This window comes from Ambystoma mexicanum, chromosome 10 (assembly GCF_040938575.1).
Source record: "Ambystoma mexicanum isolate Mex_15411 chromosome 10, UKY_AmexF1_1, whole genome shotgun sequence".
In the NCBI taxonomy this organism is placed as follows: domain Eukaryota; kingdom Metazoa; phylum Chordata; class Amphibia; order Caudata; family Ambystomatidae; genus Ambystoma; species Ambystoma mexicanum.
This window is the reverse complement of record NC_090932.1, coordinates 300188603-300214826: the sequence shown is the minus strand read 5'-3', so window position 1 is coordinate 300214826 and position 26224 is coordinate 300188603. Positions and strand designations below refer to the sequence as shown.

Genomic DNA, 26224 nt, shown 5'->3' with positions numbered 1-26224 from the left:
TCTTTCCTAGAAAAGTTGTCTAGAGAACAAGAAGCCACTGAAGGGCTATGCCTTTGTGTTCAGGGTTGGCAGCTCAAGAAGAAGCTACAAGACTTTAAATTTCATTGCACTGGCCAAAAACCTGCTTAACATCTACGGTGATATGAAACAATTTTGCCCCAACCTTAGGTTAAACAAAAAAGTATGCTGCTTCAAATGCCACCCGATAACTTCCCAGGTGCCGACTGATCTGTCCAGGAAGTCCACCGTAGCTAAACCATTTCTCAGTATATGATTGCCATCTTCAAAGTAAGCCATAGCCTCATTAACATGGCAGGTAGTATGGGTGGGTGCACACAAGTGCAAATTACATTTGTAACGTCCAAGGCAAAGCTACTCAAAGCGAACACCTTTTTTGCAAATTGCCCAACTAGACTTTCAGCATGGAAATGTCTGAAAAGCATTAGGCTTTGACCTAGCACTTGACAGCAAAACCAATATTCATTCAAGGCTATGAGTCACAAGAAATAAGGGAAACCAAGACCAGGTTTCTGGACCCCCATCCAAAGCCTGGAAACAAAATTCAACTACAAAGGCTTCTGCCACTGAGAAGGCTCAAAGTGTTGACACTTGCATCAGAACGCAACATGTTGGTAAAGAGATGAAAATGACCATCCACTTTGAACTTCTGCCAGGGGATCCGCATGATCTATATATGCACGATGGTCAGAGTTTAAACCCAAAAGCCCAATATAGGCAAAACAGGGCTCGTTTGCTTAGCCACTGCACCGAATAAGTGAGTGAAGCGGCCAAATATAAGGTCTCATGCGGGGTGGTAGGCAGACTAGATACAGTATAGCACATTTACCACTTTAAAAGTTCCACGTCTTAAGTTGAAAGCATTCCTTTGCCACTAACTAGCAGGGTTGGCGACAAGGTTAGCATCACGGCCAGTGTTGTGCTTGCCAGGGCAAAGCACCGTCCCAATGCAAGTAGTGGCTGTGAGAAGGGATGGAGAGGCGCAGGAAGGGGTTAGGGAAAGACAGCCGGTCCACTCACCTCAAACATGGTAATGGGCTGCCTTAGGATATAGGCTAGCATCTTATGTGGTCAATGATTGACCCAGCAGTAGATATTGCTGGGGTTGAGCGATTAACATGGGTGTATAGGCAGGGTATGCTATCAGGGTTATTCACAGAAGAGCCGGCCCCCCCCACCCCCCCAATGGTAGGTTCTTCAAAAGTCCCCCTCCAATTCTACTGTGATGGAGCCAGCAATAGTCAGAACAGACATAGTAAGAATCGTCTCATTAGAGGTCAGATGATGGGTCAGAGAATCATCAGTTGTGCCCAACATGTGCTGTGAAACACTCAACACCAGTTTTGGTTAGGGACTGCAGGGACATTAGGGTCAATCGTTGCCAATGTCTTCACAGAGTGTTATGAGCCAGAGATAAGGTCCATAGAAGCTGTAATTTAGGTTCAGGTCTACTGAAGGTTATGGTTCACCATGACCACAGCTCCAATGGCAAAGTAGTGAATGTGAACTCAAATGGAGGTAAACAGAAAAGAAGGTGGTACTCAGAGTGCATGCCAAAAGGGAGTGGTAAGTTTAAGTTGAGGTTTAAAATCGGCATGGTTACTTGGAGGACACTATCTGGCATCTGCAGGTGCTCTTACCTCTTCTTCAGGGACACCACTGAGACCAGGTCAAGCAACATTTTCAAAGGGCACAAAAGTCGAGACCAATGTCAAGACGACAGGGATTTGTTTAAAAAAAAAAAGTTTTATTTGTTTTGGTTTATCATAAACCTTTAACAAATACATATAACTAAAATCAATAAAAATTCCTTCGTTATTCATTAACTCTAGAACATCACTTTACATGTCACATTTACCATCCAATCTTATTTACATTTTAGGTCTAGGTGTTACCTTTCTCATTAAATGAATTTAGAAATTCTTCATCTAGAATTTTAACCAAAGAAGTTCACTCCTGCACAGACTTGTCGGTTTTTCACCTAGTAAGAACAAACTCCACCATTCATCTATTAACAAAGTACTAGTCTTGTCGACATGGGCTGCTAGAAAATTAGTTCTTAGTGCTGTTAATGCAGGACATACGGTGATCAGATGTTCCCACATTATCAGCAGTTTTACAAAATTGGCATATGGCATTGTTGTAGTTCCTGCTCTTTTGGCGATCTAGACGTTTCTTCGTTGCAAATAGGTTTAGTCTCAGTCAAAGAAACTGGTTACGATGGTACCTTCTTGGGAATTTTCGCAGGTAGTTCAAGGTGAAATAGGTGAAATTCAATGCTCTTGCTTGATGTGTCAAGTCTAGCATCAATTTGTTTTGAACTCTAAGATGTGTTTCTATCCAGTCTTGTTTGTTTTACCGCACAAGGATCAGTCAGTAAAACTTCCAGTAAAGTGTCCAAATGTTTTGGATGGAATAAGCATTTGTCATACCAATTTTTTTTTAGCAACCTAGGGCCAATGGTATGGACCGCTCCTCGTGTCTTCAAGGAGTTTATATGGCAGCGCTGCATCGGCTGCAGTACATTTCCTTAAGAAGGATAGAGATTTCCACACGACAATTGAATGAAGAGATTACCGTCCTAGTTCTGCTTGAATCGCAGCCACTGATAAGACTTCTCAGTAGATTAAGAACTTATTACCAAAATGCTCCCTCGAGTACATTCCAGATCTTCCACAAAAGGTTTACAGCAGCTTCGCCCCCATATGTTAGGATTGGCACCACTTTTTGGGTGTAAAATAGTATCAGGGGAATCAGAGAACTTCCCATACCTTGCATGTAGAATGACACCTTGCGTTGCCAGCATTTTGGTTTTATTTGAAGTTCCAAAAGCCAAGGCTTTTCTCCCAGGGTTGTGTTGAATCGAATCCCCACGTATCGGATTGAATCTACCCATTGGAGCTGTTAATGCTTACTTTCTACCGAAAATTACTTCCTCTTTTCCCAATATTGAAGCCAAATGAACATTTTGGATTTCGCAATATTTGTCAAGTAATTTGCATTCATATATTGTTGAAGTGAATTAAACAGCCGTTGCAATGCAATTTGAGTTTGGGCCATCAGCACTAGATCATCCGCATAAATTATTGATGTCAGAGCTTGGTTATTAAGCTTTGGCGGTTGACCGTTTACAGATTCAAGTGCTGTTGGCAAATCTGCTAGGTATAAGTTAGTGTTGTGGCCAATGGACAACCTTTTTTTTATGCCTCTCTCAATATTTATTTCTTTTGAAATTTGACCTTCAATATTCAGTTTTATGCGCATTGTTGCATTAGTGTGAAGGGCCTTCATCGCATGAAGCAAATCGGATGGACAACCCCAAATGCAGTTTGTCCCATAATCTTGCACATTTTATGCTGTCAAATGCTTATTTTAAGATGCTAAACGCTAAAAACAAGTTTGATCTGTGTTAAAGCACTTGCAGCTTCACTACGTTAAGCAGAAAACGATTGAGATCCGTGCAGATGCCTTTTGTAAAACCTGTGCGTCTTGGGTTCATGATATTTGCTTCGTTTGCCCATCTAGTCAGTTTTAAGCAAATAGTTTACCAATAACATACTGTAACACAATTGGTCTATAGTTAGCTGGGTTCCCTCTGCCTCCTCTCTTAAAAATCGGTACAACAATAGCAGTTGTCCAGGACGTTGGTAACTCACCACAGCTGATATGGTCGACAAGAGAAACAATGAAAATGGTACAATTATCTGGATCTTCTTTTAGGATGTTATTTGTGAGCACATCTGGGTCTGCTGCATTAGACATCTAACTTTTTGATTGCATCTTTGATATCATCACTTAAGCGAATATTCCACACCTTTGTTGAGTTTTTTGCCAACTTCTCAGTAGAGTCCGTCGATTTTGCAAATACTTCAGAGTAGTGGGCCACCCAGAATTGTTCAGATACTCCGCTACTCAAATATGTTTGTTGGTTTAGGGTTATTTTGTAAATTTTTGCCATGTGCCTTTAGTATTTGGTTTGTATATCCCTTTCAATCTCACTTCTGCTTGCTCCTGATCACGCTGCATTTTAAAGCTAATTAGCCAATTCTTACACCGCAGATTTCTTTTTTTCAGCTCAGCCGTCATATTGCAGCTACTGCATTTGTTTTCTATTTAATATCTGCACGAAGAAATTTCCGCTCAATTCCATTGAGACTAAATTGGTGCTTTGGTTGCAGAAGGGAACGTTTGAGACCTGTATTTACCACCCGACAACTTGCAAGCAGAGCAGCATAGCATAAACCAAGTTTGTGGGTTTCACGTAATTCAAGGTATTGCTCAGTGATTGAGTGAATATTTTTTGAGTACTTTTTATACAGTTTCCACCTTGATTGGACATGTTAGTCCCAGGTTGATGTAACCGATGTTGTGCATAGTTCATTTTCCAAGTGAGGATCAGGGGATTGTGATCACTACTTGTTTGATGATTTCAAGTTTTTCGATGTTATGGGAAAACTTTATTGAAGACCACATAAAATCAATTGCGGACGCTGAGTTTTTGCCTCTCCATGTTACTTTTCCTGGAACATCTCCGGCTGTTTGGCTGTTCAGCATATAGCAACTACGGGTTTCCAATTCTTGCATCCACATTTGACCTCTGGACGATGTCTTACTTGAGCAAGTTTGCAATGCTGTTAATGGTTTGCCCCCAGTATCCAGGCATCTCACGTTTAAATCTCCACAGATTATAAAGTGTGGATCCGGTAACTTGAGTCCACCTCATCAAAAATACCAGATATAGTATTAAGGAATTTAGCTGAGGAAATCATTGCTGGATTCCAATAGATATTTATTACCACTGTTTGAGAGGGGAAATGCTCTCTATCGTAAGTATGTTTCAGTATTGTCCATTGAATAAAAGGGTTTGGATTGATGGTTACTGCTTGCAGACATTGTTCATGTTTTGTAATTGTCAATAGCCCTGCTTGCTGCCCTTTTCCTGCAGCATTTGCTAAAATGCTGTAACCAGTGCAGACTGGTATAGTACAGAGCCACGTCTCTTGCAGGCAGATTATCATCTGAGAGGTCAAATTCAAGGACGACTGATTGAACAGATGTTTGAGACCTTGTGTGTTCCAGGATATCAGAGAACATGTTTGGCCACATTGAATGACATTTTGCTAGTGGTGTCTTGGTCCATTCAGGGCTTTTGAGATCCAGCGCCAGTTGGTTGCTTCGCGTGTAGTGTCTATCATGTTATGTATAGGGAGCTGCCTGGAAGCTGTCGAGTTGTTCTTGAAAGTAATTTTCACTTGGCACCGGTGTGTTTCTTCTTTCTCCTCACCACATGCAAGTGTCATGGGATTGAGGAAAACTTTGCTTTGGCTAGCAGGTTTATTTGTGTTGTTACTTTGGGCTTCGTGTTGCGTTATACACTCACTGAGCTCAAATCCAAAGGCAATAAAGCAGCATTATCCTCCAATAATGTATGCTTAATTAGTTGAGATTTCACATGAGGAATTACCCAATCACTTTTTCCTTCATCGACATATTCAACTATAGCAATATCATCCGAGGTTATGATTCGCAGTGTAGGCTCACAGTGCAGCAAGAACATTACATTCCTCCTATTTAGATTGACTACATTACGTGGGCTCAGGATATTTTCCAGGTAGATTTTCTCAACTATCTCCATTCTGTCACCTGATTAACTTGTTGCATTCTGCGTGGGCACTGCAATTGGCCTTTCCCTCTCATGGGGTTCTTTTGGATTTAAATTGCTAGATCTTAAAGCTCTGTTATTCAATTTTTTGGGGGGGGATTTAATTACCTTTGGTTGTAAAGCTTAACGTTACTCAGCATTAAAAAGGCTGAGGGACTTTCTCTTTGATTTGCATTGTGAGGCTCAATTCTTCATTCTGGCGTACTCCTAGTCATGGCAGCTGATAATATACGACTTGGCCCACTAGTGGTCATCTTTGATTCTGGTAGGAGCTCAGAATGACTTTCCTCTTATTTGTTGGATCCTCTTAATATTGTGATAGATCAATATCGTCAAGCTTACAGTCCTCGGATATCGATTGAAATTCACCCAATTCTTGTGATTTGTTTAATAGCGAGGTGTTGATTCGTTTCGAACCTTGTATGTTGACGCAGGTACATTTCTCAGACATGATTCCTCTGCTTTTCTGTCCAATCTGTATCTCACAGATCTCACTGTTAGAGTGTGCAGGCAGTGTCAGGTTTCTGAGAAATGCTCACAATCCATCCGATTTGTACTGGGGACCATTTTTAATATTCTTGTTTTTTTTGGTAGTTAATGCAGCTGTTCCTGTGACGCTACCACTGGGCATCGATATATGTTTCAGTGATCGTTTTTTGAATATTGGAAACATTTACTCGTTCTGGCTAGTTTGCTGTTCTTGTCGGCTGATGTTGAAGGTTGTATTGCTTAAGTCGCTGTTGCCAGCAATCGGCTGTATGCCACTATTGGACATCATTCTATTCTGTGGCAACTTTCTGACTTTTGGATGCATCAGCCGAAGTCCCCTTAACTCAGACGAGTGTCCCATGTGCGATTTCCTTTGTGGGATTCGCTCTGCTGTGGGCTCCGGTTGTCTTATATTGGAGTCTGGCTGTCAAACTTGAATGTCATCTTTTTTCAGGTTTTCCGTAGCACCAATTGGTTCACCATTTATGGATGTGTTTGTGGGAATTCTTACAGTTGCATCGTGATGTTTTCTAATCCATTCTATGGAGTCCAATAGAGCTGCCATCATAGTAACTTTTTCAGTGTGGTCACCACTAGCTATGTCACACAAGCGTGCATGCCGATTCGCCGAGGTTTCTGCCTCAAAGTCAAGTCTTGCTTGCACCTTATTGGTAAACGTCTCAAGGTATAGTAGTTTTGTATGCATCAGAGCAAGTAATGTGGCATTATCTTTGATACTGTCGATGATTGTTTCATATAGTTTCAGATATGGTGCTAGTGAGATAGACAGTGCCACCATCACGTTTTTGTGGATCTGGATGCCAGCAGCCGCAGATAACGGTCTTATCTTTGGTGTGGTCATTTATCAGGTGCGATTGTGACTCACTCGCATCAACTGAGGCACTCGATTCATTCATTGATTCACGCATCTGATTAGATAACCGTTGATTCTCCAGCATAGGTGCTCCCAGTACTGAAGCAATTTCCGTGACCTGTGTCTTAAGCTTGGTCTGTTGCTCTTCTGTCATGTGGAAGTGAAGATGTTTTCCACGGCTCTATTGGGAGTAGAATTTTGTGTCACGTTATTTGAGGGATGCAAAACAGATTGCATAATTGGAAATGTCCCTTGGGACATTCGGTGAACACCACGTGCAATTTGTGTACCATGTGTTTCCAGCGTTTCCATTTGGTTCATAAGCATAGCAGTAGGCATACCCTTATCAAAAGCCACAAGCTCGTCCCACTTGTTGCATTCCTCAAATTTGGTAGCACGTCATTTTTCATTTGTTGTATTTAGTTTGGTGTTTGTCATAGGAACCCCACTTGCTCTGTTAGAACATAAGAGGGCCATCTATTTGGTATCACTTTCAAATCCATAGATGCAGTTTTCTGTTTTGGCGCTCCTAAAATGGGTGTCACGTGCAAACGCAACACTCGATCCTATCCTTTGACACGGTTCAGCTGTGCAATTGCGTGGGAGCTAGTCGTTGGCACGCCGGGGTGGATCATTTCATTTGAGATTTCACTGGTCTGGATGTGGCCCAGATCGCAGCTAGCTTGTGTTTGGTGCTTGATCCAGTCAGCCTGTGAAAGAGCCTTTGTGCAATCTGTTAGCAGGGGTGTGTTACTGGCGTGTATTGTAGTACTACCCTGCAAGTCTTCAAACCCATTAACATTTTCCAACGAGGCTGTGCAGTTTACATTAGCAATTACGGCACTGTCTGCGTCGATTCATTCGGGGTCTGTGATTTCTGCGTCTGGCTGTGGCATTTGTTCCACTTACAGATTAGAGTACGTTAGCATCATTTAATTTAGTAGGACTCAACTCCTCGCGGGAGGCACAGCAGGCACGCCACACTCGCCCAAGTTGTCCTCAAATGTTCCTCCTTCCAACCGCTGTTGCTGCCGAGTGCGGGGCCCTGTGTGTTGCATAGACGATGGAGAAGGTGTTACTGACATCCTCTAGGCGCTGACGAGTCTTCCAATGGATGCGGCACAAAGCTGATCTCCAATGGCGGCACGTAATTTCACAGGAGTGAAAAGAGGTTGCAAAGGTTCCTACAACGGGCGGTTTGCTGAGTGTGACTGCGGTGCTTTCTTGTGGTGGACCACGGAAACACGAAACACTCTGCACGCTCCACTAGAACAGGGGCATACGTAGGACACACCCACCTCCTCCGCTGCCGGTTCCTACTGATGCTTTACACACACTGCTGAAACAAGGAGTTGTCACGCTAAGGCAAGAGTGTGGTGTACCTTTCTTTGCTTCACTATGATAGTTGAAAGGTCAAATGTACCTAGCAGTGCTTTCAGTCAGGAGTATCTTAATAATGCATGCTTGCCCAATGTTCAATCTTCATATCAGCGACATCTTCAGGATTCCTACAATTTCCAACTAAGGAGAATGTTGACAAAGGTAGGGGTCCAAAGCCCCAACCAGAAGGATGCAATCATCCAAACATCTTGCCAGCTACCAAACGTGTGTCTCCACCGCACATTTAAGTTACATGGATGCTTGGAATCTCACAGCTCACTTTAGGATATAGAGTTACATCATAAATGTAGGCAAAAACGCAATCCAAGCTTTCCTTTGCTCACCTAAACATTTCTATCTCATTCACACAACACCTATAACTCTCAACGGACAACGCATAATCATTGCTGACCTCCGAATGTTCTTGAAACAACCTGGGTAAGATTGAGATGAACGCACAGCACTGCTATCGAGTCTTAAATCCTTCACTGCAGTATTTGTATCCTGTACCCAGTGATCCTTTCTACCACATGCCCCACCCCTCACAGTCCTCTATTTTCCTTATCTCACTGTTATCAGAATCCCTGATCACCGCACCACAATTGCAGTGTCGACAAGATTCGCAGCATCTTACCACCTGCTACCTTGTCCTCTGACTACTGTTGTCAATTGTCACGTCGCTGACTAGTAAACCCTGCATAGCGGCTGATAGCCACATCACATGAGTGTTAGAAGTTTCATTAGGCCTGAGTACGCCCTGTTTGACCGTGTTCACTCCCATCAGGGTTACACCCTCTAATGGGAATCATGGTAAATGACTACAACTATCATTCGCCCACAGATAGTAACAAATGCTATGAATGCTGCCGATAATATAAGCTTGTCACCTAATAACAATATTCTATCTGATTATTGACAAGCACAGTGATACTTTAAAAATACACTGGCATAGTAGTCGCATACATACATGGTGCTGTGTCCTTTATCTCTGTACTAGCTTTGTCGGGTCTTACCTGTATTCTACTGCTTGATATGACCATGTACTAGCATACCTACTACTTACTTGGATTTGTACCAGCATTGTAAAGGCTTACTTGTATTGCGTTGTATCCTATTACCATCTCCTAGCACGGCAGGGGCTTATCAGATCTGCAACTTGTCCTTAATCAGTAACCAGCAAAGCAACTGCAGTCACTCACTACCACAGTAGCTGCATTCCTAAACTACTGCCCTCCATCCTCCCGCTAACCTCAAACTGAGCAGTGGCTGCCAAGGAACCACCCAAATCTGAGGACATTCCCCCACCTTTCTTCTGCCATCTCTGATGCTCAAACCACCAGACAACTCCCCACCGACTATCTGCACCACACCCCACAATAAACCTCCATCTATCAAGCTCTCTAGGCTCTGCAGCAGCACCAAACCTCTCCACCTCTTCAAGCGCCCAAGATCTACTGGCTCAAGAAATAAACTCCTAGGCCAGGGCTCCCGCCAATACTCCGAAGTAAAACACTTCAAGACTTGTTCCCAAAGCTCACACCCGGGATACCATTTACACAGGTAGTGGATAGTTCTACCATAGTCCGAATAACCTCTCAGTCATGCAAAAGCATTATGAAAACACTGCCAGAGCACTGTCCCCTGCAATGCGCATTGATAGATGCTAGATCTTGCCCAGTACATGCTACGGAAATACATGACTTGATCACCAACCTGAACCTGGATGCTCTAGCCATTACCGAAACTTGGCTTCATGAAGCCTTCAGACCCTCCATCTCACTAGGCCTCCCACCAGCATACACTATCTTCAGACAAGATAGACCAGGGCCAAAGGTGGGGGAGTAGCCCTCATAGTTGAAGATATTTTAGCAGTTAGACAAACCACATCATTTCTAGGAGACAATATGGATTCACTTGCACTTAAGATCTCCATCTCTCCCAACACTACCATTGCTATGCACATAGCATACCACCCACCAGTCCCACTAGCTGACTTCCATGACAACTTAATCGATCTCCTTGGGGAAAACTCTGGCCATAACAAGATGCGCACGAAAATTAACCAAAGACAGGATCCATCCTTACTTAAAGATTCCAGCTCTTAAGCCACCTTTCTCTTCAGACCCCGCTGTTCTGGCTGAGCTCAACAATACCACCATTAAAATGCAGTCGACACCATTGAGAACAAGGAAGTCAAAAAAAAAAAAAAAAAAGAAGAAACATGCTAATTCCTGGTTTACCTCCGAGCTCAAACAACTATGGGGCCTTAAGCGGAAAGCGCTGAGAAAATGGCAGGCGACCCCACAGGACTCTACTCTAACTCCCTACAAAACACTGGCAGCACAATACAAAAAAAGCTATTGTCCTAGCTAAATCCTCAGCATACAAGGTTAGGCGCTCTAATGCCTCACCGGAATCTAAAGAATTGTTTGACATTTTTAAAGAATTGGCTGTCCCGGTCTCTAACACAGGATGTTGTGAGAGACGAATCGTGGTGCACCAGTGTACAAACAGCCATGTTTAATAAAATTGAACTCATTCAGAAAACGATCAATGCACACCACCAGGTCCTCGCCAAAGACTACGTGCCTGCGTCCTACACAACCAGCAAAGATATCAATGACAAAACACTCTTCCCATTCAGAGAAGTAACGGAGTCAGAAGTGCAGGACATCATTCGTCAAATCAAACCGTCCAAATGCAAAGGGGATGTATGCCCAGCCAAGCTTGTTAAAGAGTGTACAGATACCGTAGCCCCGTTCTCGACATCCTTCATAAATGCCTCTTTCAACTCCAACTCTGTCCCAACATGCCTAAAAGAGGCGTAGGTATGCCCACTATTTTTTTTAAAGCTTTATTTAAGGCTGACAAGTGCAGGACAGGTACAAAACAGGTACATTCTATAAATAACTACAATACACTATGATATAGTTACATTATCAATCAGAGGCCTGAATCATATTGTTAGTCTGTGGAGTTTATGCACGCATGCACGGTGTTATCAATAGTTTTCATACTGCAGTCGTCGTGGCCGGGTCGTCTTCGGTACAGAGCGAGTCATTATCGGACGAATCGGGGGTCGACTTTAGGTATCTCCTCAGGGGGTCCATATGTCTTTTGGTCTGTAAGTGGCTGTGACACTCTTGACGTATGCCTCCTCGTTTTCTGTACATATATGAAGGCTCTAGCTTTCCAGGCCCAAAGAATATTCCTTTTGGCAACCACTCCTGCCACTGCAAAAAATCGTTGTGTTTTGATTGGGACCTTCCCTATGTCCCCCAGTAGATATTTCATTGGCGTGGCCGGTATAGGGAGATCAATTATACCACTCACCGTTTCGGCCACATCACACCCCAAAACTGTTTGATCAGAGGGCAGTCCCAATACATGTGAAATGAGTTTGCTGCTTGGGCCTGGCATTTGGGGCAAATTGCCCCCAGCGAAGGGTCGAATTTGGCTATTTTACTCGGTGTGATGTGTAAGTGGTTCAGTATCTTAAATTGACTAAAGGTTGCGCATATGGAAAAGGATTTAGTATTTTGGCAATACTTCGCCCATTGGGTATCTTCTATCGAGGGTATGCCCACTATTAAAAAAAACTCATTAGACCCTGAGAATCCTTACAACTACAGACCCATCACCACAGTTCCTTTCCTTTTGAAAATTTTAGACAAAGTGACCTTTTCCCAAATCCAGCAGTTCCTAGAAGCAAATAACATCCTGGGTAAGAAGCAACCAGATTTCCGCCCGGGCCATGGGGCAGAGTCTGCCCTACATGATCTCAAGACTTAACTTGGTGAAATAATGGACAAAGGCAAGCTGGCACTTCTCCTACTACTAGATCTGCCAGCCGCATTTGATCTTGTTGACTATGATACCTTATGTAAACAACTCAAAAATGCTGCCCACTTCTTTCCTGAAGCCACATCCTGGATCTCCTCCTTCCCCAAAGGGAGACCCATGAGAGTTTTTTCAGACCAGGCATGTGCACCACCCATCACCATACACTGTGGTGTCCCGCAAGGATCCTGTACCGCTCTGACACACTAAAATATATTTACTCTACCCCTCTTCAATGTCTTAGATGATCGCGCCATAGCATACACAAACTATGCTGACAATACGCAAGTCCTTCTCCCTCTCACGGGTGCCTATGAACAGGACGCATCTCTAGCCAACATATATGCATATATATGCAGCCATTGAAACATGGATGGCAGCAAATGGGCTATGTCTCAACGGAGATAAAACAGAGCTCCTCCTGGTAGGCTCGAGATCCTCCTGGTAGACTCGAAAGAAACGCTTAAACTTGATCCTCCATATAGGACCTTCAACATTGAAAATACACCTATCAATGTATCAACGACAGTCAAAACATTAGGGGTCTTCATTGATTCCTCTCTGTCCATGACGCGACAAGTCAGTGCCATTGCGTCTTCTGCAGTACTTCCCACCAAAATCATCAATGCGATCAAACCCTACTTAACAAAAAACTGCATCGCAATAGCCAGGGCTACCGTAGGGGCAAACGATTATTGTAATGCCCTTCTCCTGGGAACATCCTCCAAAACATCAAAAAACTACAAGTCACTGAAAATAATGCCCTCCGAGCTGCTCTGAGCATCCCCAAAAGGGAACATCTCTCACAGGCCAGAAGAGATGTTCACTGGCTACCAGTAAAAGAGTGCATTCTATTCAAAACCATGGCAATTACACACAAGTGCCTCCATCGCACTGGCCCCCCTACCTAGCTCACAAAACTATTCCCGTCACGTCCTCCAGAAACATTTGACAGCACCACTCCAACCAGATCTACGTCCCCACTTTCAAAAGAGCTAAAGCAGGAGGCTCCAGCTTCCAACATTTAGCAACCAAAAATTGGAATGCCTTGCCCACATCACTCAGGAATGAAGCCTCATACACCGTCTTCCGAAAAGCGATGAAGACTAGACTCAACTAATACATTTGCGCTACAAAACTGCATTCCTTTGACAACTGTAGCTAGCACATTGTTAGAACGGCTTGTGGAGGCTATTTGGGCCCCATGTAACCATGGACCCATCATGCCACACACAATTCTACTGTCATTATTAGTCTAAAGTATTATCTATGTTTTCCCCCATGATATTGAAATTTGCTCCACTGCCTAAGACCAATAACTAGTTCTGCTGTAACCATGGAGCTCCCCCACCATGTGACCTGTAACACTTGCTGTAAACTGTTAACCATTTTTTTCTCCTGTTGTCACTACTCTGTACTCATCTTGGAACTAAGTAAGCATTATGTAACAGCGCCACGATGCCCAAGGGCCGTTTTGTGCGCTTTATAAATAAATAAAAATAAATAATGGTAGCTGTGGCTGAGCGATCGAAGCCAAACCTAGCAAGAAAGGAGGATAGACGGCATTAAAGGCTAACCACATGATTAAGGATAAAGAATGTCCACACAGAAATATATGCTTAAATCTCATTAACAGCTCGCTAGGGTGTATCAGACAATCCAATTTGCTCAGAATGTTGGCGGTACCTGCTGATACAAGTCCACATTATTAACAACCAGAATGCTGTTCCCTCCAGATGTCTGTCCACTCCCCATTTATTCAATATTAAAAAAAAAGGTACTTGCTGCCAGACTTCTCTCTGTTGCCGTTGCTCCTGGGCTGCTGTTGCTGCAATGTGCTTGAACCACTGTGTACAAAAAGTGCACCAAGTTTTGAAAGACGTCTATTAAACGGCAGCCATTTTTCATTTTTTAAAGGCCGTCTTAGCACGTTTTGCTCAGAGCACACATTTTTCTTAAATGTTGCATCCCATTGCAATACTAATGCCCACTAAAAGCACAACACTCCTTAATCTTTCTTTGTGAGCGCCAGCCACACCGACTTTCCAAACTCACGATGCAGTGCTGGTTATTTCCAAGCATAAGAATAACTAAAGCATTCAATAGTGCTTGGTTCATAGTTATTACTGTCCCCCCTTATTCTTAGTTTTTTTTTTAATAATGGCTTTCTATTGATTTGTTGTACATCCTTATATAGTTCTGAATTTCATTTCAGTGTTTTACTGCAATGATCCATTTATAAGTGATTTTACAGTATATTCAATACAGAGATTTAAGTTCACACGTATTTCGTGCTCAGTGGCTCACCAGAACATCTTAATTGCACCATTCATAAGTTCTCTCTAGCATCAATGGGGTGGGGTGCCAACAACAAAACCCAGGAGGACAGACCGTAATGGCACTGCAGATCGCTGTAAAGTCCCTCGCTTCACTCAGACCCATTACCTCTGGGTGGTGGGGTGTTCCCAGCCGGTACAGCCTGCCCAACTGGCACTTACAAATTAAAGGGAGGTAAGGTGTTGATGCAGGATAGTCGTTAGGGTGAGGACAGTTTCGAAGAGTGTTCTACATCGCTGATCACGTCTGTTACATGCATAGGCAAGTTAAATGTCAATTGATATCATGGACTACAAAGTTTGGCACAGAGTACGCGAGAGGTACTGCAGGACTTGTATAATTTAAACTGGGATTTGTCTCTTGCACAGGGCTTCACGCCGTGTGGCAGAACAAGACTTTTGGAGTCACAGCAGACTTCTTTCTAGGCAAAATCTTCAGATATGGATTTAATTTTGAATCCAAGAATTCATTTAAAAAATAGTTCTCATCAGATCTCAGCCTGAGATGCTGTTTGCAGGAAGCTATGCAGTGAGATCTCACACTTCAGCAGTGATAACCAGTTTGCCTCTCTCGAGTACAGACTTGCTGTACTCCCAGACAATTGAGGATGCTTATGCACAGCAAAGTCATTACTCAGCCATGCAGTGTGATCAGCTTTTATTGTGCTATTGGCAAGCTATAGGATTAGAGCTCATCAAAGGAAACAAACAGTAAATCAGCTGCAGTAAAATGTATAGGGGTCGTTGCATCAGAAACGCAGCTTGGGACTTGGAAGTACACCTCATTCAAAAAGACAAAACGAGCTCCAAGAGATATGGATGGGAGTTTTAAGTCCATGGACATTCTGTACACCTACAGAAAGAATACTCAATAGCTGAGATCTCCCATGCAACCAAGACCAAACTACTCTGTAGGCTCAACCCACAATCAACACACATCCCCCAAAGCCAGGAAAGATTCCCTCGAATGAGGGAAAAATGTTCGAGTAAAGAGGCAATTTTCTGCTGCTTATTGACTGTATAAAACTTAACTGCATTGGGTTTCCCAAAAGGAGAAACCACTGGCGTAACCATGAACCAGAGCTCAGCGTCTAAGGCAGTGTTAGCTGTAGTGCTGGTAGAATCACTAGCAAAATGGACTGGAGGCATACCGTGGTGTAGACTTTAGAGAAGACTATCACTTGTTTGGCAGAACAAGCAAAAGTACAATCAAGGTAAGGTGTTGAAGCAAGCACCACTAGTCAAAGCAGGAGTAGCAGATACTGGAACCAGAGCTGATTCTATTTAAATCCTTGCTCATTGCGGAGGTGTAAGAGGGGAAAGAAATATTTTCTATTTTCTCAACAAAGGGTATTGCCACTTCTTCCTAGGAGTTTGACATTGCCATTTCCTTGTGGAAGAGTACCTATGCTTGGGGACAGACATTTCTTAATGTTACGTCATTTCTTTGGGCCAGTTCTTCCTGTGGATGGTGGCCTCAGAACTGAAATACAGAGGTGCAGACTTGTGGTGCCACTCAGACGATCAGGATGGACTAACCCAACAAAGGTTGTTCAGCGCAGTTAACTTCTTAACTTGTTCCCTAGGGTGATCGGGGAGCATCACACAACATACAGGTATCCATAGTATGCTCAAGCCTAGAAATCAAACCGGTTTGGTGCGGGTAGGAGAAGATCTTGCACTGCCCATTCATGACCAACATTATCACTTTTTGCAAAGGACACAGAAGATCCCAGACAGTTGTACACTTACCTGAAAATAAATCAAATCAAAATGATTACCATACGAAAAAAAACAATCTGAATAAAGGGTCGGATGTCAACCGATTAGTCAATGAGGACACACCCATTAATGAAAAACACAGGTCATTGCTTGACCTGAGAACAGTAATTGTTTTACAGTGGAAAACATAACTACGTATCCCTGTTGAGCATGCAGGGTGCTCAGACAGTAGCCAAAGATTGAAAAAGGGGTTTATTCCTCTCTGATCACTCATGCATGTCATTTTTCAATTTTATTTGTTTGGTATTGCCAAAAATAACTTGAACAAATGTTAGTCATAATTTAAACATAAAAAGGCAGGACACATTTTTACAGCTTATGCATTGATTTGTGTGACGGCTAGAGCAATAAGTGACCTCTAATCACATACAAAAGAAAGCGCACCAGAAAGCAGAAGGTTCATTTATTGTCTAAAGTCTGTAACATTGCAACATACTATTGCTCTGTACAGGGTAAGACGACTGGACAAGCTTAAATACAATTTGAGAATACACGCTCCAGGACACGGATTCCTCCAGACAGGTCAACCCAAAGGAGGCCAAAACAATCATTTACAGACTCAATATAAAAAGATAACAGATTAAAAATGTCAACAGACTTCCAAATGTCAGAAGCTGAGAACATTGACCAAGGAGATGGACATTTTCCACCAGGCCTTCGGTGCAGATGTCACAATGGCATTTTGTTGCCTTGTACGCTGATCTTCACTGCATGGTCAGGTTGGTTCCTTTTCTTGAGGTCTGAAAACTTGCGCATCGATTTGTCTAGTCGGCTCACTCCTTTTTTACCACCTCCCTGGAACAACAAACATAGCATTTATTAGTGTAAATCAAAGAGGAAGAGGAGCTTCACCTTCAGTAAGGTTGTAATTGAGAGCTATAGCCACTACAAGACTGTGTCCAAGAATTGGAAAGACAACAACCAGCCCTACATTTAAGGGGTGTTTGGCCACTAAAACTCCCTAAAAACAGGCTAATACTGCCAAAAAATTAAAATAGAAAGTAAAAATACCCCCAATAAAAAAGGGAAACAGACACGTAGAACCTTGTGCCCCTGCTTTCACCCACACTGCTCCATGGATATGTTTGTACCAGTAGTGCACGTATTACCACAGGAAGAAATTACTATCCCAATGGAAAAAGTAAACGTGCATCTTTTAAAGTGCATGAATAACTAGGTACGAAGAAATAATTATTACAAAAACATTTCTATTGTCCAGTAAAAAATATTTTTACTCGCTTATAAAATACTCCCATTGGGAATTGAACTTACATTTTTACTCCCTAAAAAATCATTTTACTCACAACTTTAAAAAAATAGCCAGTAAAATACTCCGAGTTTAAAAACGTATCTGGAGCACTGGCCCACAACCGATTATAGAGGTAGCCACAGTGATCGCAAATTCTCAACACTTGTGAATGGGAGGAGTAGCATTGCCCTTGTTAGTCTAACGTGGGGCTGATAAACTGCTCATTAAATCCCGCAGTCCAATTAGAATTCAGAATCAACGAGAAAAATGTCTACATAGAAATGAAAGCAACAAAATAGGAACCAAACCCCATCAATGCGCTAAATACTAGGCAATAACGAATGAGGATGTCACAGAGAACCTAGATAGTGGGTTGCTTCCCTAGAGTAACATAAAATAAATTACAAAAACAAAATGACTAGGCTCATTTAGCGCTCAACCCTAATTTTAAAGGAAAAATGTAGTCAAATATCACTAGGAAATTAAGGAAAATAATCCTATTTTAATCATTACAAATGTTCCTTAGAACACATGAGCCGGCACATGTTTCGAGCCAAAGGCTCTTCTTCAGGGCTCCATCATCTGTATGGAAATGTACACTGAAATCAAGCAATTGCTGTAATCCATATAAGTGACCTACTCAAGCTTCCACTTACATGTGAATTCTAATAAATGTCACTGCTCCCGATCAAAATTATATATTCAAATTGCTGAGGACATTAATCACCGTTCTTAATCCAGAACGCCTGTGCACTCGTCTTGGTCAACATGTACCAATAGGTTCACTTATGCATGTGGAAGCACCATTATATTCTCGGAGTGCCTGTTAAGATAGTTCGGAATTCATGTTAGTAAACGATGAACAAATCGCCCGACAATGCTTCGTGTCAGCTACTACTAAATAACAGATGCCCATCTCAAACAAGGACTCCCGTCCTTGATTTCAAAGTAAATATCCATACAGATAATGGAGTCCTGAATAAGAGCCGTTGACTCGAAACGCATGTCCCACTTGGAGCCTAATCAGTTTGGGGGATTATACCAAGAAAAATCTGAAACGAAGTGAACATTGTAGTAGCATTGAGTGTGTGGAGTAATTATACTACTTTGCTGAAGCAGATTCTTCATTTGCGGATAATCCAAAAGTGTGCATACAATAAATGAGACTTACTACAAGCATGGGAACTTTTGAAAAGCTTAATCCACTTGAGACCAACAAGTTTCTTGGAGTCAGTTATCAAAAAAAGAGTGTTGAAGAAGAGTCTGGAGGTGATGGAGAAGGTTATGTCCATTTTCTATGAGAGCTTGGGATGTTGGCAGATGATGGGACATTTGAACCCCCATCCCGCACTCTCAGACTCTTCAGCCACCTCATAAAGAGGAGTGGCCCGAGGTGGTTGCGCCTGTGAAAGGACACCTGAGACTCATGAACTGTCAAGTTCTAAAAGGAGTGAAACAACCCTAAATGCTGGATCCCCCCCTTTTGTGGCAGTGCACCGCAGTGAGTGTGTTGCTATAAGAACAGGAAGGTATGCTACTGTTGGCCATAGCTTGTCATGTGGGAGTAAAAGGGCCCAGTCGCTCCTGGACATGGATGGGATCTGTGACATTGGCTCCGGCTGCCAGGAGTTGTGAGCAGGAACAGCCACAGCAGGTAGTGGGAACATTTCAAAACTACTTTATTTAACCCCTCCCCCCCGCCCATTAGTTCATATAACATAGCAATATGTGCATGAAAACATAGGCCATATGAAGAGCTGTGAAGCAATAGTGCCTGACGCAGCATTGAGCTGAAAGCAGCTGTTCTACCTTTCTTTGTCACACGCACACCCATTACATTCTGGGTCCCCTGCAACGCAAAATCATATCAAGGAACACTACAGTGCCTTAAACGCACTGAAATCCTCGCCAAAAGGTTGATTGTTGCCTGAAAAGACAATTCATCAAAATTTCCCCAGCCAACCCAAGACAAAGGACATATTGGGCACAATGCACTCATGCAGAAACCTTGCTTTGTCGGCTGGGATACAGGGATACGTCAAGTTCTCAATGCAACACCATTAGCCCTGTAAATTGTACAGTCTGAAGCATTCTTCATTATTGATATGGCAGTCACACTCTTGAACAGTACAAGGAAAAGTAACAAATCAATCCCAAATCCATCCAGATGTGCCACTAGAACACTGCCACCATGACTGCCAGGTTACCTGGCATCAGAACTAAAGTGTGAGGTTTGTATAGATTTTATCACTTCACAAAAACTACAAGCTATATAGCATTGGTAGTCAGATATGTGCCCTGCAAAATGGAAACGCACCCCTAAATGTGCACATTCGCTGACAGTAGGTTAGAAATGCCATGTGTCCGGTATGTACAGAACCATAAATGTATATCCACCATGGGCCATTTGCATGCCCAGCAGGAACCACCGAGCCAAGCACCAGTGACGGGAGCCACAAGGAGCCAATGGCACCATGAGACCACACCCACCACCAAAGCCCCCCCCGCCCACATTGTTCCTTCTCTTGCTGCTTGCTGTGCACTGCCTCAGTCCACACCCCTGCAACAGCCCCAAGCCATAACCTTGCTACAGCCAGATGCCATATTAGAATCCACCAGTTAAGGGAGCCTCCTCCTGCCCCCAAATACCAGGCCATGTATCTGCATCTTCTCCATTGCCCACAATATCCTGACTCCCATGGGCAGAATTAGATCAGGTACTACACCACATTGTCAGTTTAGGCTGTGCCAGTGAGAAAGGTAGTGTATAAGGAAGCAGACGAGGTTCACCACTCCACACAGTGGGGGAGGGCTTTCAGGATGATGCTGATAGTAATCAAAATGACACTCATACCAATTATAAGAATTATGATTTTCATCTTCGTGGTCCTGCTGATGTAAGCATATCTCCTATGGCGCCCCACCAACTGCAAGGCATGGAGGGACAAAAACAGTCCTGCGGGAATATCAAAACTTATTAAAAACCGCAAGCAGAGTAGAGGCTCTACATCCATTAGCAGCGGCTGAAAGGTCAGGAAACCTGCATCCACTGCACTGGAGGAGCTCTGTTGCCTCTGGAAGAAGAAGATATCTGAATGCAGCACGAGACTGACAAAACCTCAGGTGCAAGTGCACGAGGGAGGCCAACATGGCCAGGACCATGGGATTTTCCTGCATGTTTGGCACCCTGTAAAGGCTGAAGTAGTCCCATAGCTATAAGGCCCTGGTCAACCCCAGCTCCTCTATGTCAAGCACAGACAACCCCTCCACACAACCAGAGCTGCCATCCAAGTTTAGATCCACTTGCTGCCTCCTCCGATCCCACACTGCAAACTGCAACTAAGGCAGTTTTCCTACAACTGCTTGGGACTAGTTGAACTGGTGGACTTAGAGGAGGGGGTGGAGTATTGATGTCCTAAGGGGAATAAGGTTTGGTTATGTGGGAGAACTGTGAAGGGCATTACAGCGGTGTGCTGGGGATTGGGTGTGTGGGAAGGGAGTAGTCACTAAGAGTATAAAAGTACAGCACAAAGTTGAAATGCTGATGTGAGTTTTCATATTTACTGAATGTAAGGATGATAGTGGGGAGTAAAGGAACAAGTGACTTGTTGTCTAATGCTCAAGTGTGTTCTCTTTCTACTTCTCCAGAAAAGCTGTCCACTCCTCAAACTCTGGTCAACCAAGGCTTACTCAAAGACAATCACCTCCACTTGCACAAGCCTGCTAAGGCCAGCCCCATAAAAGTTGCTTTCGATGTAGTGCTTCTTGCACTGTCCTTTCGTATACGTTCACGTGATTGGGTGCAGATTGTTCTTGTTTGGTCTCACCTGCGACCGACTGGTTTCCGTTATGATTTGGTGCTGTAGCTTAGTTATTTCCCATTGCGTGGCTTCTGTGTGAAAAGTGTGGGTGACTGAGTCAACAAGCTGAATGACCATTGTTGCCATCTAGTATTGATTTATCAGGGTTTGAAGTTGAGATTCAGTGAGCAGGAGCTAAAACAAGCTCCTGGGTGTTGAGCATCACCCAGTAGGCAGGAGCAACTGCAGGGGAACAAGGAGCTATGAGAGATGCTCCTTTAACTTTTTGGGCCATTTTGTATGAACCATTGTGTTTAAATGTGTATTCGATGTCTTCTAATTATTCTTTATTAACATTCTCAAATACTCTAAGTTAATGTCACATTTACACGTTTGGAAGGCACCAGTTGTCCCTAGGAGCCAACAGCAGCTCTCGGTAGCTGTTGGTTTTGAGTTAACCAGGTTCTACTATGCTAAAAGCAGGAGCTAAATAGCTCCCAGTTCCCCTCAATTTCGAACCTTGTCTACGCTTCCTTTTTTCCAAGATGTACAATTTTCAGACTATTTAACAACTCCTAATTAGTATGTAAATATAGCATGCACATTTCTACAAACATCTCAATGCTGTTTTTTGCATATGCAGTGTCACAATGACAAACTGATGCACATTTTCTTTTTAAATACTACATGCTACCATTCCTACTAAAAATCATTTTGTGGACCTTAGTTATACAACAAAGTGCTTGAAGTGAACAGCAGTAGGTTCAGTGCCTTGTTTCCACAGCCCCTGGGTAGGCGGTGTGAAGAGCTCTATTCCAAGAGGGAAAAAGAGGTGTCTATCAAGTTAGAGCAAAACACTCATTGTGTAAGGTTGCAGAGCAGTGAGGCTTCGCTCTTCGCATGGGATTGGCTGGCAGCTAGATACAAGTCGGCCCAATTGAGTGAACAAGAGGACACTTTTCAGGACTGATTCTCTATACTCTGGCCTGGTGGACAGATGTATAGAAGGCCAACCTAGTTTAGTGACTGGGACAACTCTGGGAGCTGCAGCCAAACCAGTTCAAGGTAGCAAGGCGAGTGGTCAAGGCTAAGTCTCAATAAGTGGAGAGCCTGTAAGGGGTCCTCAATGAGTACACACAATGAAAGGTCCAGGAACATAGTTATAAAAATATTTACTTATGGCTATATAACGCTATGAAAAAGTACTACTAACATGTAATATCACACATTACTAAATAAAATGTACATGTATACAATGACTGGAGTAGGGCAAAATACATAAACCCCTGGTTAGGGAGAATTCTCTCCTTAGGCTGAATTTCCTAACCTCGTGAGTCCCCCAGCAGCTTTGCTGGATTTCTGGAGTTTGTTTCTTTCTCCTGCCAAGAGTGAGACTCTTTCTCCCACTCTTGGACATGATTTATGGTGTTCTTTCAAACGCTAATGTGTTTTATGGGCTATGGGGTCCTTTACTCCATAGGGTCTCGTGTTTTGTTCTATGTGTGTTACACAGCACCCTCCATGCAGTAACATAGGGGTGTCATAGTGACACCCCACCATAGACTCCATTCCCTGGGACGGACTACTGTCTCCCAGGGCATGTAAAGTCACCATTGGCTTTACTAGTCCCAAATTATTAACAGAAACCAGTACAAACCATCATATTGTGGACGTACTGGTCGGGGCAATTCGATTGCCCCGGGGTCTGTTAGTCGAGGGGGCACGTCTCCGTCCCCCGAGTTTTGGCTGGTGGCAGTGGATACTACATTTTATATTTGACCGCAAATATATTCCTATGGGATTTCCCCATTGTTCAAGGCTACCAACTTTAATTATTTAATTCTCATAGCCTCGAACATACCGCCGGTTTATTTATTTAATATTAATTCGCCGGTTGGTATTTTTTGCCAGGACTCGATTCTAAAATGGCATTTGTGTTCTCTTCTGTGACTCCAACCCAAGTCGAGCCCTTTGTTCCACTTTTTGGCAGGCTTCTCCACAGAAGCCTCCAAAAGTGGTGCCACTCTGTCTGGGTACCACAGGGGGCGTGGGAGGGGGTTTAGGCACCCTGGACTGAGTTACCTTGGTAACTCAAGTCGCACTCTTGTGTGATTGGCCCAAGTGGTGAGCCGGCCGGCTCACCACTTAGCATGTTTGATTGACATGCTAGGCTGAATGAATGGGGGTGTGCTGCATAAAAGCAGGGCTTTGGGGACTGGAACTTCAGAAGTCGCCACAGGACCAGAGAATCCGACGAGGGAGAAGCTGAGCCAACCTACACGACACCACCGGTGGAGCCCTGCAGAACCGACTCGCCACTTCCCGACGACAGAGAAGATCTCCCGGCTGGAGCGGCTTCTTCCCCTGACTGGTGGGCACAACCAGTTTACCTTCTTCTCTTCGCACCCCAGACCGGCTTGTGGTCGAATTTCCCGTGCCAAGCACTCCGGCAACCGAATAGCCACTTACCACTGGACCGCGAACTAAAGGACCGTTCCTTTTAACTGAGAACTGCGCGGCTGGTTTCTTCCCTGGCAGTGCAACGGACTCCCGTCTTCCTCCCTGTTGAGATCCTCTCTTCCCCCCGACGAAGCACCGACTTGCATCCGCTGCCAGGAACAACTGCCCCCGCTGGATTATTCTCACCACTTTAAGGTACCGTGTCCGCCAGGCCTCCCTTTCTAAAGATTGCTACAAGGTAATAATAACCCCTTAACCTTCTGGACTGGGCTGGCCGCCTTGACCCTCTAACTGGTCCCTTTCTTTGGTCCAACTCCTTTTTGAACCTTTACAAGACTCTTGTGCATTGCAACCGTGTGACCTTGGACACATTTCTTTTTGATCCCCTTATAGTGGATTCGGCCTACTGACCCTAAACTCACGGTGTTACTTTGCCTTCCTCTCTTGTTGTGTTCGTGAAAAAGTGTTGGGATCTGTTTCAATTTATTCTCTTTTTCTCTCCCTTTTAAAACGAATTATTAGAGTGCCATCTATGTTAAGCGCTCACCCCTGTCTGAAAATAAGTGGGGCTTTACTTAAGACTTGTCTAATATTCTTCTAAGGGAGTGTATATCTTTTAGTGACTGTGTTTTTGAATTGCTTACTATTAGTGCCTGTGTGTTTTTCTAGATGTGGTTTTAAATAATTATCTCTTTTACACCAAGCCCTGGTCAGTGTTTACTTGTTCTACCATGTTCTTTTGACCTATTGTGAATACTCTGTATACTGCCTAACTCTTCTTGAGGGAAGTCTGACTGCTCAGCCACAGCTACCAAGTGAATCTGTGTGGTACAGACTGCTACCAAGTGGGTTAACTGCCAAACACCTGTAGTCCTAAATCTTTTGCAGTGGTCCCAGAGGGAACTGCACAGGTTTCTGCCTAACACCCCTGCAAAGGAAGGTAAGTATTGGTATTCAGCACTACAGATCCACAGCGATACAGCACTAACTTTAGAAGTTAATCCCCAAAATGTATGGGGCCTTTTGTCAAAAAAAATCACTAAAGTTCCACATAGTTTTGTGAGACGGAAAAAGTTAATGGAGGGTTTCTGGGGTCCAATGAAGAGTTTCAAGGGGTAGAGGACAAGTTATTCTAGCTAATAAGAGCATCCCCAACTTTTGGAATGCTTGCGCGAACAAGCAATGGCAAAGCCAAACCTGTTACAAAAGTTTCTAAAGGTTACCAAATTTTTAAAAAGGAGTTGGGGGTTCAGGCAAGTACTGTTACAACTCACCCTTTGTACTCAGATTCTTCTTAGGACTTGGCAGGTCTCCAGAAGAGGGTCCAAGGTAGCTTTTCCCACCTTCAGCTATGGTCTTTGATGCCCAGGGCTTGCCGGCTCGAGCATTTCTTTGGTCGGCGACAAATGCTGGTGCAAGGTCTTCAGGTTGGAGAATCAACAACTCACTGTCAGAACTAGGCTTCACCCAAAGAGTGTCAACCCCCACTCATAACAAAGGGAGAATTCTTGACTGGATAGCTGACCACAACTGCGCGATTTCCATCACTGCCATCACCCCGCAACCTTGGTCAGACCACCACCTCCTCTCCTTCACACTTGAGACGCCCAGCCCAATCGCTAACACCTCCCTAGCCACAGCCATCCCAACTAGAAGCAAGAAAAATATAACTGCGGAAAAACTCATCCCTCTCATTCTACCCACATTGAACCAACTCCCTGCCAACTCCAACCCCCACCTCTTGGTTGAAAGCTACAACAATAGCATGCGCCTAGCCCTAGATGCCATCGCACCACTAAAGCTGAGAAAACCCAAGCCGATAAAACACTTGAATACCTGGTTTACGCACCACCTAAAAACCCTCAGATCTGAGAAACGCAAAAAGGAACAAATTTGGAGACAAGCTCCCACAGACAGCAACAAGCTGATCCTCAACAAAATAGTTTCCAACTATAAAAAAGAAATCCTCTTCGCCAAACAAGAATCTTAAAACCTTAGAATACTGCATGCTAAATCCAGCTCTAAAGAATTGTTCACAATATTAAAAGAGCTAGAAACACCCATCCCGGCCCCCGACACCTGCAAAAAAGAAACAATGGTGCACCAGCATCCAAAATGCCCAATCCAACAAAGTTGCAGGCCTCCAAATCAAAATTAACAACAAGAAAGACTTTAACCAACTCCAAACCCATCAACACCCCCCCACGCACCATCCCTCAACACCCTCCCCCGAACCCCCTCACTCGCTTCAGCTTTTCCAAAGTTTCCACGCTAGAAGTGGAAAAAAATCATACTCGGCCTCAAGCCTTCTAGGGGGGCGTGGCTTGATGGCTA

The 26224-nt window shown here is 43.6% G+C and overlaps 1 protein-coding gene across 2 annotated transcripts in view; it reads right to left on the bottom strand.

Moving 5' to 3' along the window:
* Positions 1–16768: 16768 nt before the first annotated feature.
* IWS1 (interacts with SUPT6H, CTD assembly factor 1) overlaps positions 16769–26224 on the bottom strand; it is a 522634-nt gene continuing 513178 nt past the window's right edge. The window contains exon 14 of one of the 2 annotated variants that reach the window (XM_069617877.1): positions 16769–17176. In XM_069617877.1, coding sequence (XP_069473978.1) covers positions 17051–17176 — 126 coding nt within the window. In that variant the 3' untranslated portion in view covers positions 16769–17050. The remainder of the gene's footprint in view (positions 17177–26224) is intronic. The other variant, XM_069617876.1, reaches the window with a different exon arrangement.